The sequence below is a fragment of the Capra hircus genome, chromosome 14 (assembly GCF_001704415.2).
Source record: "Capra hircus breed San Clemente chromosome 14, ASM170441v1, whole genome shotgun sequence".
Lineage (NCBI taxonomy): Eukaryota > Metazoa > Chordata > Mammalia > Artiodactyla > Bovidae > Capra > Capra hircus.
Genome location: NC_030821.1, coordinates 16,954,357 through 16,970,831, shown reverse-complemented (window position 1 = coordinate 16,970,831; position 16,475 = coordinate 16,954,357). Strand labels below are relative to the sequence as shown.

The following is a 16,475-nucleotide window of genomic DNA, read 5'->3' as shown; positions in this document are numbered from 1 at the left end:
AAGTACTTTGTTATAACCCCTGTACCTTTGTTCTACAGGAATGTAACTTTATTTAGTACTTTGAGAGTGATGCAGATTAAAGAAAAAACACTTCAAGGGAAAATGAGTTTTCTGGTTGATAGACATTTATCTAGGAAAAGAGCCATAAAAATGTTAACAGGCCTCTTGGCCAGAAGATAATGTAAATCACCTGAGACCTTTTATATATGGGAAGGTATGCAAAATAAGCCTGGTCTCAATAAGGGTCAGGACTGCTGCCCCTGCATAACTCTGCATATTCCATTACTTCTTTATGCACAACTTGGGGTATATAAGCTGCCTTTGAAAATAAAGTTGTGGGTCTTGCTCCGATGCTTGGCTCCCCCGTGTCGTTCTTTTCTTATTCTCCCGTTTCAGGCTGAATTCCCACCTGGAGCATAGAGGCTCGCCGTGTCTACTGATTTGCCTGGGCTTCTAAGACCCACGTGAGAGGGAGCCTGCCGGGGTCCAGCCCCAGTGGATCCAGGGAATTCAAAGGGTGGACAGCGTTGGAATGGAAAGACTTGTTTATTGATCTATATAAGATTAGATTAAGAAACTATAGTGTAGTAGGAAGATTAAGTGGAGGAAGAGGGCTGAATAGCTTGGTTTACGCAGAAGACCAATAAAATTCCAGACAAGGAATTTGCACCATCTACGTTGGGCCACCGGCGCCCACTTGAATATCTAAGGGTGCCTCACCTTAAGCTCCCTTTCGCGCGGGTCTTAACAGCCAGGGCAAGTAAGTAGACCTGGCGAGCCTCCGTGCCCCAGGTGGAGATTCAGCCTGAAATTAAAGTAAAGAGCAGAGAGAGGGAAAGGGAGAGAAGAAGAGAGAGAGAAAGACACAGGGGGAGCCAGATTCCCAAGAAACCAGGCCGAGAGACTAGTTCAAGAAACTGGTCCCAGAAGCTGGTCCGAGACGCTGGTCCGAGAAGCTGGTTCCATCCTTTATTGTTCAGAAGGCCTTTTATACTTTTGATAAAACATGGAGATCAATGGGTAACACAAAATTATGTAGCGTTCGCAACCCAGATTCTTTCCGTATATCATTTTGTATACAAAAGGTCTCAGGTGATTTACATTATCTTCTGGCCAAGAGGCTTCTTAACACTTTTTGGCTCTCTTCCTTAATGAATGTTATTTTTGTTTCCCCTGAAGTGTTTTTCTTTAATCTACATCTCCTTAAAGCGCTAAAGTTATATCTCTATAGAACAAAGGCGCAATGGGTTATAACAAAGAAGGTACTTAACTCAAAGATCTAATGTTGCTAATACCAGGTCTACTACTTGTTTTTCTATATACCAACTATATCTAAAAATAAAGGATATGACAATTTGGCAGCAAGCATTGACTCAACAAATGAAACTTTTAATCAGTCCTATTCTGAAGATTTTGACACCTCGGAAGCTCCTACATTCCTAGGATGTTTTAAGCTTCCTGTGCCTCCTGCGGTCAGGAGGCCTCAAACAATCACATGCCCAGCTGTACGAGTCCTGCAGGCAGGCTAGAAAGCCATCAGAGGGGTTTTTGGATTGAAACACTCTTTCAAATGCAGAAGACTAAAGCCCTGAATTGACTTTTTCCAGAAAATGTCAGAAGAGTGGAAAAGCAGAGCACAAAAACCGGCAGATTTTTGTTGGGGTACATGCTTAGGAATTTCCAGAGAGGTCCCTGAAGTCTGAGCATGCCTTGTGGATGTCAGCTTCCCTCCTCATGACCTTGTCACGGGCGGGATTCCTCACACTGGCTCCCGGCAGGAGCCCAAGGTGGGGCACCCTCCACTATTCAAGCGGGTGCCTGCGGCCTATGTAGATGGTGCAAGTCCCTTGTCTCGGAGCTTTATAGGCTTTCTATGTAAACCAAGCAATACAGCCTCTTTTCTCCTCTGTTTTTTCACTACACTATTCTTTCTTAATCTCTCTTTATATCTCTAAATAAATAAATCTCTCCTCACCGATGCCATCTCCCCTTGGAATTACCCTGGATCCACCAGGGCTGGACCCTGGCATTTCAGGAGATGGAAAGTTCTAGAAACCTGTTGAATAGTAATGTATATATAGTAAACACGACTGCCCACCTAAAAATGGTTAAGATGGTAAATTTTATGCTATATCCATTTTTACCACAAAATAAACATAAATTTAAAACAGGACTTCTAGAATTCTAAGTTAGAAGGCTGGCAAATTCTCTCCCCAAAAAGCAGTGAAGAAACTGGACAAAGTTATTTAAAAAAAAACAACAGAAATCTCAGGGGCAATGAGGGAATGCTACCTTGAAAGAGATGGGAATACCAGACCACCTGACCTGCCTCTTGAGAAACCTATATGCAGGTCAGGAAGCAACAGTTAGAACTGGACATGGAACAATAGACTGGTTCCAAATAGGAAAAGGAGTACATCAAGGCTGTATATTGTCACCCTGCTTATTTAACTTCTAGGCAGAGTACATCATGAGAAATGCTGGGCTGGGAGAAACACCAGCTGGAATCAAGACTGCCGGGAGAAATATCAATAACCTCAGATATGCAGATGACACCACCCTTATGGCAGAAGTGAAGAGGAACTAAAAAGCCTCTTGATGAAAGTGAAAGAGGAGAGTGAAAAAGTTGACTTATAGCTTGACATTCAGAAAACGAAGATCATGGCATCCGGTCCCATCACTTCATGGGAAATAGATGGGGAAACAGTGGAAACAGTGTCAGACTTAATTTGGGGGGGGCTCCCAAATCACTGCAGATGGTGAATGCAGCCATGAAATTAAAAGATGCTTACTCCTTGAAAGAAAAGTTATGACCAACCTAGATAGCATATTCAAAAGCAGAGACATTACTTTGTCAGCAAAAGTCTGTCTAATCAAAGCTACGGGTTTTCCAGTAGTCATGTATGGATGTGAGAGCTGGACTGTAAAGAAAGCTGAGCACAGAAGAATTGATGCTTTTGAACTGTGGTGTTGGAGAAGACTCTTGAGAGTCCCTTGGACTGCAAGGAGATCCAACCAGCCCATTCTAAAGGAGATCAGTCCTGGGTGTTCATTGGAAGGACTGATGTTGAAGCTGAAACTCCTATACTTTGGCCACCTGATGCAAAGAACTGACTCACTTGAAAAGACCCTGATGCTGGGAGGGATTGGGGGCAGGAGGAAAAGGGGACAACAGAGGATGAGATGGCTGGATGGCATCACTGACTCAATGGACATGAGTTTGAGTAAGCTCTGGGAGTTGGTGATAGACAGGGAGGCCTGGTGTGCTATACAGTCCACGGTGTCGCAAAGAGTCAGACACGACTGAGCAAATGAACTGAACTGAAAAATAAGATATCAAAATACTATTACCTGTGTGTACTTAGCAATGTAACTTCAAGACACATAAAGTCAATGTTGACAAAACTATAAAAAGGAAGTAGACAAATTCACAATCATAGTTGGAAATGTTACCATTAAGATATCTCTCTTTGTAATTAACAGAACAAGCAGACAATGAAAATCTATATGGATATATAAGATTTGAAGAACTCAAGTAACCAATTTGAAGCAACTGACATTTATGGAAGAAAAAGGCAAAAACTGTAGGATACATTTCTCATCAATTACAAATGAAATATTTCCAAAAATAAAAATTCATGACCACATACTGAGTCAAATTATAATGGATCAAAATCACAGAGAATATGCTGAACATTTGGAATTAAAATAGAAATCAATAACAGAAAGATAACCAACTATTCCCTAAATGTCTGAAAATTAGGCAACACACTTCTAAGTAACCCTTGAATAACCACATGCAAAAACATACGAACTTGGATACTTGTATCATATGCAAAAATTAACTCAAAGTGATCAAAGACCTAATGTTAAAGCTAAAACTATAAAACTCTTAGAAGAAAATATAGGGGGAAAGCTTCATGATACTGGATTTGGCAATGATTTCTTAGATATAACACCAAAAGCCCAGGCATCAAAAGAAAAATGTGTAAGCTGGACTTGTCAAAATTTAAAACTTTAGTTCTTCAAAGGACACTATCAATAGCGTCAAAAGTCAACCCACAGTGGGTGATAATACTTGCAAATAGTATCCGATATGGGACTGATACCCAAAATATATAAATAATTCCTACAACTCAGTAACAAGTACAAAAAATTTTTAAATGGGCAAAGGATTTGAACAGACATTTCGCCAAAAAAAGATATACAAACAGTCCATAGTACATGGAAAGGCTAAAAATAACAAACTCATTGTTTAACAGCAAAAAATGAGAAGTAACTGAAACTCCCACACATTACTGGTGAGAATGTAAAGTTGGGAAGATCCCCTGGAGAAGCAAATGACAACCCATTCCAGTATTCTTGTCTGGAGAATCCCATGGAAAGAGGAGCCTGGCAGGCTCCAGTCCATGGTGTTGCAAGAGTGGGATACAACTTAGCGTAAGTAAACCACCAACACACCAGAAAACTATTTGGCAGTATCCATTAAAGTTAAATATATGCCTGCCTTCTAAGGGAAATAAACACCTATGTCCAATACAAGTATGTTCATAAGAGCTTTCTTCATAATAGCCAAAAGTAGAAAAAAATCCAAATGTATATCAAAAGGAAAATAAATACATAATATAGGCAAAATGAATCTTTATACAATGGAATACAACAAGGCAATACAAAGAATAAACTATCTTTCATGCAACAACTTGAGTCAATCTTAGCCTCAGTGCTAACAAAAGAATTCAAACACAAGTGATTGCCATTTATTTAAGTTTCAAGAAGAGGTTTAAGAAACGTTTGTTGACAGAAGTCAGAACAGCAATCACCTGTCTTAGGGGTGGGGCTGCTAATTACAAGGAAGCAAGGAGAGCCTTTCTGAGTGCCGGAAATATTTTATTTCTTGATCTGGACAGTGGTTACAAAGGTGTCACCAGTATGCAAAAATTAAGCTGTATGCTTAGGATTTCTTCTCATTAAAAAACAATGAAAATATTAAGATAATCAATCTTAGAGAGAGGACGAAGAAACCAAGAATATTATTTCTCAGTGTTAACTCTAGATTATTCAACAATAGAGAAAGCGGTGGGATATAACCAAAAATGATTAATAACATCACCATGGGTGTGAATTCCCTTATCTCCTAAATAGCATCTAAATCTCCTAATAGAATTACCTGATATATGTTAATAATAAATGTAATAAGTGACCTAATATATAAACTTTGAAGTTACAGTTAATTTGCATCAGACCATTCTAACGTTAAAAAGAAAATTTAAAAAGTGATTAAGAAAGAAGTTTTCAATTATGCTGGCATTTTCAATCTTTATCTGTCTACTCAATATTCTGAGAATTCCATGGGTAATGTCATCTTTCCTACGAAGAGAACTTTCCTCAAGATCTGACCTTGTTGTCTTCATTACCCAAAAGGGAAAAAAGGAATATAATATTTTCCAGCATCATTTAGAATCCTAGCAGTGTAAATTAGCATATTCGGTAATGTTTAAGAACTGAGTAAAATGGGGGAAGAATTCTGACAAGAACAATGAAATTGTTTTTCGGTTGCGGCAGCTTGGGGGATTACGATTCTAACAATCCATCACTAGCAACAAACTGTAAAAGAAAAAACTTCAGAAGAGGGTCTCTAATTTCAAGATAGCCCTAAATACAATAGCAGAAAAACGAAGGTTTTAAAGCATAAAATCCAAGTGCAGGAAAGACCAGATTACTTCTAAACAGGCTGAAAACGATTCCAATCCGTGACAGCTGCACCGCTTACCTGCTCCAGCACATCCAATTTTAACTCCAGCTTGCTGAGAACCACGTCTCCACCCCATAGCGAAAGCTGTAGATCTGAAGGCTTTAAGTTCTTGATGTAGCGATTCACATAGCTCATTAAAATGGGAGTCACATACGACTCCAGCATCTTTTAAGGTACACAGGAGTCACAAAGTCAGAAGCTGAAAGGAGGTAAAGAGAGAAACAGGAGAGGGAATTAAGTCTGTGGTGCAATTCCTGAGGAAAAAAAAGCATTTCTCAGGAAGGGTTGTAGAGGCCAAAAAGCAAGAGCCCCACCCCCCCACCACCACCACCAAAGCGGCCGCTCGCCTTCTCCCAGAAACAGAGAAAACTCAAGTGGGCTCTACAGCAACGCCTTCCTCATTAGAACAACTCCCCTCAACCCGCCCGGCGAGCAGCCGGAGGAGGAAGCGGTGGTGACCTGAAGAAAGCCGGTGCCGGCGGTGGGAACTGAAGGGAGGCGGGCTCGCCTTCGGCCACGGCAGCCCTTTAGCCAGCCCAGCCGCCCCGGAGGCCCTCGGCCCCCGGAACCCGGCCGCATGTACAGCCGCGGAACCAGGCCGGCTTCCCGCCTCTTGCGCCCTCGGCTGACACTCACGCCCAGGAGTACCGTGGCGTCTCCTCCACCTCCCGGTACCTGGCACCCGCCTCCGGAGGCGACGCAGCGCCCGTACCGCGCCACTTCCGGGTGCGCGGCGCTCGGTGCTCGGAACGAACTGTTCCTCCCCGTCCTTGCACTCGACTCCGAGGCAGGACCGGGGTTCTCAGACCCTAGACGCCGTGCATTGCGTCTTCTAGGAAAGGACCCCTCGCGCTCGCTCGGCCAGCCCGCGCCTCCGCTCCGACCCCACTGGTGGTCGGACCAAGCTCTAGGAAGTGCACGGGGGAGGTGGGCGGACCCGTAAAATGGAGACACCGGAGATCCGGAAGTGGCGCTGCGGGAAGACAGCCGCTTAGGTGGAGATGGATTCCGAATGAGGAAGTGCAGACGGTCAGAGATCCGATGAGGAGGAAGAAAGTGGGTCGTGGTCTTGAAAGCCCTCAAAACCAAGTGGTTTTCGTTTCTCTCTGGAAACGGAAGGGCTAGCGAGAACTTGGGTTCGGTGGGCAGAGCAATAGCAATTTAGATCGAAAGCTGCTTTGCCGGAGGAAAGGAGAAATGGAAGGAATTACGGTATGGTGTAGGGGAGAGCGTTTTGACCAAAGGTGTAAACCAGCTTTGGCGTGCTTTTTAATACTTGAGCGAAGAAGTGGTTATGCTTACATTTGTGCGGGGGGAAAATAAAGAAAATCGTGGCGGTCTATTGGACTGCAGCTGATACATGCAACTGCAGAAAGGGGTATGAATAGCAGAAGGCAGAAATGAGACTACGGAAGAAAATGAGACTTAGAGAAAGCGAAAAGCAATAGCTGAAAGAGAATGAATTCAAAGAGTCGGTGCTGGTTATATTAGGCTGAAATGAATGTATAAAATACTACCTTTCCTTCTAGTGCCTTGAAAGCTGACACAGGCAACAAACTCTAACACCTAACACCTGGTAAACACCCAAATTACTGGGCTTAAAGGGATAGCATAGGACACGCTGCCTAATTTTTGACCAGCGTTTACTATTTTTAGTAACTTCTGAAGACACCACTGCATATTGGAAACAGATTTAAACCTTATAAAGTAATTAAAATATACACCCATGTTCTCGTTGCATTGAAAAGACTTTGTAAATACGTTCCTAAAAAACTCTTTACTGAAAGTCAGGATTTCTTGAAAGTTTCAGAAACTGCAGTAGGAGAGAGGCACAAGTGAGGATACCAAGGTGTTTAGATCCGTTTTGTTAATGAAAATAAGGAACTAAGTTTCAAAAAGAAAGAACAGGAGCGGGGGGGGGGGGGGGGGTCGGGGGGTCGGGGGGGCGGGGAGAGGGAGTTGAAGAAGGGGGAACAAGAAGCAGCTAATGCTAACTCAGAGCAATTGTCCTCACAAAAAGCCTTCACGAAAAACCCAAGTAACTCGGATCTTATTAAAGTCTACTAAACCAGTCAAGTAAATTATCCAAGTAATATCTTAGTTATCTGCTTCACTTGAAAAAAGTGAAGGGATTGAAGCCATGACTCAGAAGTTTTAATATAAATGGTTCAACTAATTGTATGAAACCCCTAGGAAGTCTAGAGAAGGAGCTCCAAGCTTACTTATTTTTCTAAGGAAAGAAAAAGGGCCTAGTCTTATTTGTGTGGCAGTTTAACACATCAGTGAGTAAAATAGCTCAGTCGTGTCTGACTCTTTGCGACCCCGTGGACTGTAGCCCACCAGGCTCCTCTGTCCATGGAATTCTCCAGGCAAGAATACTGGAGTGGGTTGCCATTTCCTTCTCCAGGGGATCTTCCCAACCCAGGGATCAAATCTGGGTCTCTTGCATTGCAGGCAGACGCTTTATCCTCTGAGCCACCAGGGAAGCCCCAACAAATCAGACCAATGTATTAAAATAAATTAGCCAGATATTTTTAACAGATTTTTACTGTGCTGTATAAACAATAATTATGGAATACTAAACATTTTTGTTTTATTATGCCATTTTTCTCTTGGAGCCAACAAAAGAAAATTGCCAAATTCCTGCCTTGGAAAAATTATTTAGGCACTGATTTTTTTCCTTTCGTTTTAAGAATCAAAAAATAGTGGTTTTCAACCTGTTCTGCTGTGCCCTGTTTTATAAGCAGGCGAGACACATTTCATTCCTTTTCACTAATATATTTCCATAATTGCTGTTTTTTTGTCAAATAAACAGCACTTCCCAGATCTCCTACTGTTATGTTTTTTTAATTGAGAGATATTCCCTCCCTAAAAAAATATTTTTAAGTCTTAATAAGCCTTTGAGGCAGGATGGCTATATAGGCAGTAGTTCTCCAGGGTGAGGTGAAATTTTTTGCTTTTTTTAATTAACTTTATTTTTTTAGCGCAGTTACAGGTTCATGAAAAAATTGAGCTGAAAGTTCCCATATAATCTTTGCGCCCACACACGTAAAACCTTCTCCATTATTGACATCCCCCACCAGAGTGACATTGATGAATCTACATTGATATACCATTATAACTCAACATCTATGGTTTCCATTAGGGTTCACTCTTGTACTTCCTATGGATGTTGTATACTAGTAAAAATTCCTTAGCGAAGAGGAGTTTTGCAATATCCCACAGAGTTGAAGACTCATTTAGTCTAGCACTTTCACTTGTAAGTAATACAGTGAAAGACTTGCATACGTGAACAAGGAGACAAGCTTAACAGTATTTTGCAGCAACATTTGTAATAGTAAAACAGTGCGAACAACTGAAGTATCAACATGAAAAATGTGGTATATTCATATAATGAAATATTAATGATGAAAATAGAGCTATGACTTTCAAATGTTTTATTCAGTTAGAAATATAGTTTACACCATGACTCAGCTTATATATAAAGAGAACTTTCACAAACCTATACTTAAAAATTGAGTACATGTGGTGTATTCTATTTTCTTTGTTATTCTATTTCTTTTTTCTAAAATAGTTCATGACCTACCAAATTAATATGACCTACAGATGGTGACTGCAGCCATGAAATTAAAAGATGCTTACTCCTTGGAAGAAAAGTTATGACCAACCTAGATAGCATATTCAAAAGCAGAGACATTACTTTGCCAACTAAGGTCCGTCTAGTCAAGGCTATGGTTTTTCCTGTGGTCATATATGGATGTGAGAGTTGGACTGTGAAGAAAGCTGAGCGCCAAAGAATTGATGCTTTTGAACTGTGATGTTGGAGAAGACTCTTGAGAGTCCCTTGGACTGCAAGGAGATCCAGCCAGTCCATTCTGAAGGAGATCAGCCCTGGGATTTCTTTGGAAGGAATGATGCTCAAGCTGAAACTCCAGTACTTTGGCCACCTCATGCGAAGAGCTGACTCATTGGAAAAGACTGATGCTGGGAGGGATTGGGGGCAGGATGAGAAGGGGACGACAGAGGATGAGATGGCTGGATGGCTTCACAGACTCGATGAACGTGAGTCTGAGTGAACTCTGGGAGTTAGTGATGGACAGGGAGGCCTGGCGTGCTGCAGTTCATGGGGTCGCAAAGAGTCAGACACGACTGAGCAACTGAACTGAACTGAACTGAACTAATGGTTTGCAACTTGGTCTACCAAAAAAAACTGAACAAAGTTAAATATTTACCAATATCTGAAAAATAAAACATAGAGAAAATAACAAATATAGCATATCACATATATAATATATATATTCATATACATACACGTGGCATTCCAAGAAATATATGGCTATATATTATGAAAGCTACATATATATTGAGTTAGCCAAAAAGTTCCTTTGGTTTTTAAGTAGAAATGAAAGAAAGTAATTATCCTTCAATAAAAAAATGAAAAAAAAAGATACTTTTTTCATTTTCACCGTGAACTTTATTGAACAATGTACTCCGTTTTGCTTCACTATCTTCTGCCATTTTTCAGGCAGCTTCATAATTCCATCTTCCCAAAACTTTCTATCATTTGAATAAAAAAAACTGTTCTTTTGGCAATGCCTTTGGCAGTCTTCCAAGGAAATGAAATTTTATCCATTAAAGGAATTTTGTAAAAACTGAAAAAAATGGAAACCCAAAGTTGCAATTTCTGGTGAATACAGTGGATGAATCAGAACTTCCCAGGCAACTTTTTGCCTGGTCATCAAAGAAACATGCATTGTTGGGGTATTCTGATGGAAGATTATGTGTTTTCTGCTGAATAATTCCAGACACTTTTTGTCAAGTGTTGCCTTCAGTTGGTCTAATTGTGAGTAGCACTTGTTGGAATTAATCGTTTGGATTCCCAGACACTGTTAATAGAGGACAACCTTCCAATCCCACCATATACACATCAGCTTCTTTGAATGAAGGTCAGGTTTTGGTGTGGTTGGTGCTAATTCATTTCACTTGCCCCACAATCTCTTCCATTCCACACGATTGTACAGTATCCACTTATCATCACCTGTCACAATTTGTTTTAAAAATGGAACATTTTTGTTACACTTAAGTATAGAACTGCATGCAGAAATATAATCAAGAAGGTTCTTTTCATTTAACATATATGGAACCCAAAAATCAAAGTGATGAACATAACCAAGCTGTTGCACTGGATATTTGAGTATGTCGCTGCATGGTGTAACATGGATTATTCACAATTAATGTCTGGACTCGATCGCTATCAACTTCAAACATTCTACACCATCTACCTGACCGTGGAGCATTGTCCAGCCAGATATCTCCAGCACAAAACTTCACAAACATTGTTTTGTTTTGTTTTGCTGCTGAAAGCTTTATGGTTTCCATTTGGTCCAAGGCTTGGAGGAGGGCTCCATAGTGTTATAAAGCTGCCTACTGTCAGCAAAGAGAGGCTTCAGGCAGAAGCCCTAACATTAGGGGGTCTCCTCAAAGGTCACTGGGCTCCAGAGGTTCCGAGTCATACTTGATGGTGAGCCTTTCAAAGAGATATTGTCCAACCCAACCTGGGAACCAGCCAGACTGCAGAGGTTGGTCAGGCGGTCACCCATCTTCTTGATGAATTTCACCTCCTCATTTAGGAAGTGGCTCTCCAAAAATTCACAGATGTGGGGGTCTGCTTGGGTAGACCCTGGCCATGAAGTTCCAAAAGGGCCTGGTTAAGGTTCTTCTCCTTGAGAAGGGCAGCTTCCATAGAGTCCTGACTTTTACCCTACTCTTCTTGAAATGCTTCTGCACATTGGCCACTGTGCTGGTTTTGCATTTTCAAGAGACATTCTGCACCCTCCTGCGTCTCCTTGGCCAATACGTGGAAAAAGTGGCCCACACCCTCCAGAGCCACATTGTCCTGGTTGAAATACAAGCCCAGAGACAAGTATGTATAGCAGGCCCACAGATGCATTTTGACCAGGCAGCTGATGGCTGCCTCCACCTCAGTGAAACAATTCTGATGAATCTTGGAGTTCATGGTTGGTCATAAGGAGTTAAGCTCAAAAAATGGTGTTTCTGGTCCTGATGTTTGCAGACAGCTCAGTGGCTGATTCCAAAGACTGCAACCAGAGAAAAGGTTGGAAGGTGGTCAGAGGCTGGAGCAAGGGGCATCCCTGGGTCTGTTCCATCCAAGCACTGTTGAAGCAAGAGAGAGCCGAGGGACCACTGACTACACTGCCCACAAACCTCTTTTGAAACATTCAGTCAGTCACAGCACCTTCTCAATACACTGTACAAATCTTTTTTAGTGTGCTTCTGTTGCATTTATTATTTGTTTGAAATAATAAAGCATAAAGTCCCAAAAATGTTTATTTTACTCCATCATCATTATTAAAATGGCTACACAAAAATTTACCAATTTTGATAACTTTTTTTTTAAACACATGGTGATATGATAGCTGTTTACAATACAATCTAACGAAATTGTTTTGAATGAAGTTAAAGACAATTAAGCACCACTAGAGTCACCTTATGAAAAACTGAATGAATCTTTTCACCAACCCAATATTTATAAATAGTATTAAATCTTTTCATGACACAGAGAAATACCAAATTAAGGATGGTAATTATCTCTGAAGAAGAAGAGATGGAAGAATAAAGCAGAGGAAGGGAATACAAAGTATTTCAACTGTATCAGTAATTTTTTTAATAATACAAAATTTAATATTTGAGAGTTAGGATGAAAGTACATAGACATTTTTGTATTTTTCTGTTATTGCTGTTCAGTCGCTAAGTTGTGTCCAACTCTTTGCAACCCCATGGACTGCAGCATGACAGGCTTCCCTGTCCTTCACTATCTCCCTGAGTTTGCTTAAACTCATGTCCATTGAGTCAGTGATGCCATCCAACCATCTCATCCTCTGTCACCCCCTTCTCCTGCCTTCAATCAACATCAGGGTTTTTTTCAATGAGTCAGCTCATCACATCAGGAGACCAGAGTATTGGAGCTTCAGTTTTAGCATCAGTCCTTCCAATGAACATTCAGGGTTGATTTCCTTTAGGACTGACTGGTTTGATCTCCTTGTAGTCCAAAAGAATCTCTAGAGTCTTCTCCAATACCACAGTTCGAAAGCACCAATTCTTTGATGCTCAGCCTTCTTTATGGTCCAACTCTTACATCTGTACATGACTACTGAAAAAAAACATAGCTTTGACAATATGGACCTTTGTTGGCAAAGTGATGTCTCTGCTTTTTAGTACGTTGTCTAGGTATGTCGTACCTTTTCTTCTAAGGAGCAGGTGTCTTTTGATTTCGTGGCTGCAGTCACCATCTACAGTGATTTTGGAGCCCAAGAAAATAAAATCTGCCACTGTTTCCATTTTTCTGCATCTATTTGCCATGAAGTGATAGGGCCAGATTAATACCATGATCTTAGTTTTTTGGGTTTTTTTTGTTTTGTTTTTTTAGTTTTTTATTTTTTAAATTTTAAAATCTTTAATTCTTACATCTTAGTTTTTTAAATGTTGAGTTTTAAGCCAGCTTTTTCAATCTCCTCTTTCACCTTCATCAAGAGGCTCTTTAGTTTCTCTTCACTTTCTGCCATTAGGGTGGTGTCATCTGCATATCTGAGGTTGTTATTTCTCCCAGGAATCTTGATTTCACATGGCATTTCACATGGTGTACTCTGCATATAAGTTAAATAAGCAGGATAACAGTATACAACCTTGTCACACTCCTTTCCCTATTTTGAACCAGTCCATTGTTCCATGTCCAGTTTTAACTGTTGCTTCTTGACCTGCATAAAGGTTTCTCAGGAGGTAGGTGAGGTGGTCTGGTATTCCCATCTCTTTAATTTTCCAGTTTGTTGTGATCCACACAGTCAAAGGCTTTAGTGTAGCCAGTGAAGCAGAAATAGATGTTTTTCTGGAATTCTCTTGCTTTTCCTATGATCCAGCGGATGTTGGCAATTTGATCTCTGGTTTTTCCGCCTTTTCTAAACCCAAGTTTTACATCTGGAAGTTCTCAGTTCACATACTGTTGAAGACTAGCTTGAAAGATTTCAAGCATCACCTTGCTAGCATATGAAATGAATGCAATGGTATGGTAGTTTGAACATTCTTTGGCATTGCCCTTCTTTGAGACAGGAATGAACTTATAAGGACTGACTTATAATGAACTGGATAAGGACTGACCTTATCCAGCCCTGTGGCCATTCCTGAGTTTTCCAAATTTGCTTGCGTATTGAGTACAGCACTTGTATTTTTATATATGCACAAAATATTTTATAATAAAATATTAATCAATTAGACCAATATTTCTCAACTTTGTATCGTATCTTCAAAAATCATAAAGCTTACTTTTTCTAAGAAATTATATATCTTCAGACATTGATTATCTTATTTAAATTTTAAAGAAATAAAAGTTTTAGTCATATATTAGGGGCTATCTTAAGGATATCCTATTTTGCCAGGCTAATTAATAGTGATAATAGGGCTAGTGAGCTGCATGGTGGCCCCACAAAAGATATGACCACATCCTAATTCTCAGAACCTGTGAATATTACCTTGATATTAATAGTATAGTATTTAAAAAATTGAATATTACCTTATATAGCAAAATATGTGATTAAGAATTTGGAGAAGAAGAGCTTTCTCCTAGATTTTACAGTGGGTTTTAAATCCAGTGACAAGTGTCCTTATAAGAGTAAGATAAAGGAAGATAACAGAGAAAAGGAGAAGGCAATGTGATTATAGAGTCTGGAGTGATGCAACTCTGAGTCAAGAATGCCAAGAACCACCAGAGATGAAAGAAGTAGAAATAGATTCTTCCCCTACAGCCTCCAGAGAGATTGCAACCCTGCTGGCACCTTGACATTTGACTTCTGCCTCTGGAACTACAAGAGAATAAATTGTGTTGTTTTATACCACTTAGTTTGTAGTAATTTGTTACAGCAACGACAGGAAACTAATACCCTAGGTCAGAATGACAAGGGAGACAGTCTTCATATAACAGGAAGATTAACCCTGAGCCAGCAGAACATAAGTTAAAAGTCTTATCTTGAAAGGCCAAAAGACTGAAGACAGAAAGGCAATGGGGACTCTTTTACAGAGAAAGACTGGTTATCTCTCCATGATGTCAGGATTTTATGATAATTAAATAATTGAAACATTCCTTCCAATATGTTAGGAAGTAAACTTGAGAGGAAATATATATGGTGTGGTGATTTTAAAGGAAAGCTATATCCAGAAACCTGATTATGGGCTTAACACTTCCTTTCCTAAATCAACAAAATCAAAGATCCTTAAAATCTTTTTATGCACTAACTTCCTTGTTGGTTGCACTGGTTTTTAAAATGTCCACAAATTCTTTAATAGTACCCCCTTCTAAAGGTGGAGTCTAATTCCCCTTCGAGTATGGGTTGTATTTAGTGACTCACTTTTAAGTCATTTGAGGAGGCAGAAGGAACAATATGTGATTTCTGAAATTAGAACAAAAAAGGCATTGTGACTTCTTCCTCTTTTTGCCCTTTGCGTTACTTCCTCTGGGAGAAGCCAGCTACCATGACATGAGAATGCTCAAGCTTCACTAGGGAGACGTTCACATGGTGAGAAACTGAGGCCTTCTGCCAAAGGCAAGGGTGAAATTGGGGTTTTCTGTCAACAGTCAGCCTTAAGATGACAGCACTTGCTGACATCTTAACTGCAACTTCATGAGAGATCTTGAGTGAGAAGGACCAGGCTAGGCTCTCCTAAATTCCTAAACCATAGCAGAAATTGTGAGATAATAAATGTTTATTATTTTAATCTGCTAGATTTGGGGGCAATTTCTTACACAACAACAGGCAACTAAAACATTGACACACCTTCCGAATAAAATACGTCAAGGCTGTATATTGTCACCATGCTTATTTAACTTACATGCAGAGTACATCATGCAAAATACCAGGTTGGATGAAGCACAAGCTGGAATCAAGACTGCCAGGAGAAATATCAATAACCTCTGATATGCAGATGACATCACCCTTACGGCAGAAAGTGAAGAGGAACTAAAGAGCCTCTTGATAAAGGTGAAAGAGGATAGTGAAAAAGCTGACTTAAAACTTAACATCCAAAAGACTAAGATCATGACATCCAGTCCCATCACTTCATAGCAAACAGATGGGGAAACAATGAAAACAGAGACAGACTTTATTTTCTTGGTCTCCAAAATCATTGCAGATGGTGACTGCTGTCATAAAATTAAAAGACACTTGCTGCTTGGAAGAAAAGCTATGACATATCTAGACAGTGTATTAAAAAGCAGAGACGTTACTTTGCTCATAAAGGTCCAAATAGTCAAAGCTATGGTTTTGCCAGTAGTCATGTACAGATGTAAGAGTTGAACCATAAAGAAAGCTGAGTGCCAAAGAATTGATGCTTTTGAACTGTGCTGTTGGAGAAAACTCTTGAGAGTCCCTTGGAAAGCAAGGAGATCAAACCAGTCATTCCTAAAGGAAACCAACCCTGAATACATTGGAAGGACTGATGCTGAAGCTCCAATATTTTGGCCACCTGATGCAAAGAACTGACTCATTGGAAAAGACCCTGGTGCTGGGAAAGACTGAAGGCAGGAGGAGAAGCAGACAACAGAGGACGAGATGGTTGGATGGCATCACTGACTCAATGGACGTGAGTTTCAGCAATCTCTGGGTGATGATGAAAGACAGGGAAGCCTAGTATGCTACAGTCCATGGGGTTGCAAAGA

At 40.3% G+C, this 16,475-nt stretch overlaps 1 protein-coding gene and 1 pseudogene across 9 annotated transcripts in view; both read right to left on the bottom strand.

Annotated features, from left to right (window-relative positions):
- Positions 1-6,500, bottom strand: part of VPS13B (vacuolar protein sorting 13 homolog B) — a 786,697-nt gene extending 780,197 nt beyond the window's left edge. For 8 of the 9 annotated variants that reach the window (XR_001919125.1, XM_018058289.1, XM_018058286.1 and 5 more), the window contains exons 1-2: positions 6,389-6,500; positions 5,771-5,951 (exon numbers count right to left, since the gene is read on the bottom strand). Coding sequence is in view for 8 of the 9 variants with exons in the window: in XM_018058289.1 (XP_017913778.1) it covers positions 5,771-5,917 (147 nt within the window). In the remaining variant the exon portion in view is untranslated. Of the gene's footprint in view, positions 1-5,770; positions 5,952-6,211; positions 6,326-6,388 lie in introns of those variants that run through there. The other variant, XM_018058287.1, reaches the window with a different exon arrangement.
- On the bottom strand, positions 10,223-12,038 carry LOC108637491 (annotated as a pseudogene).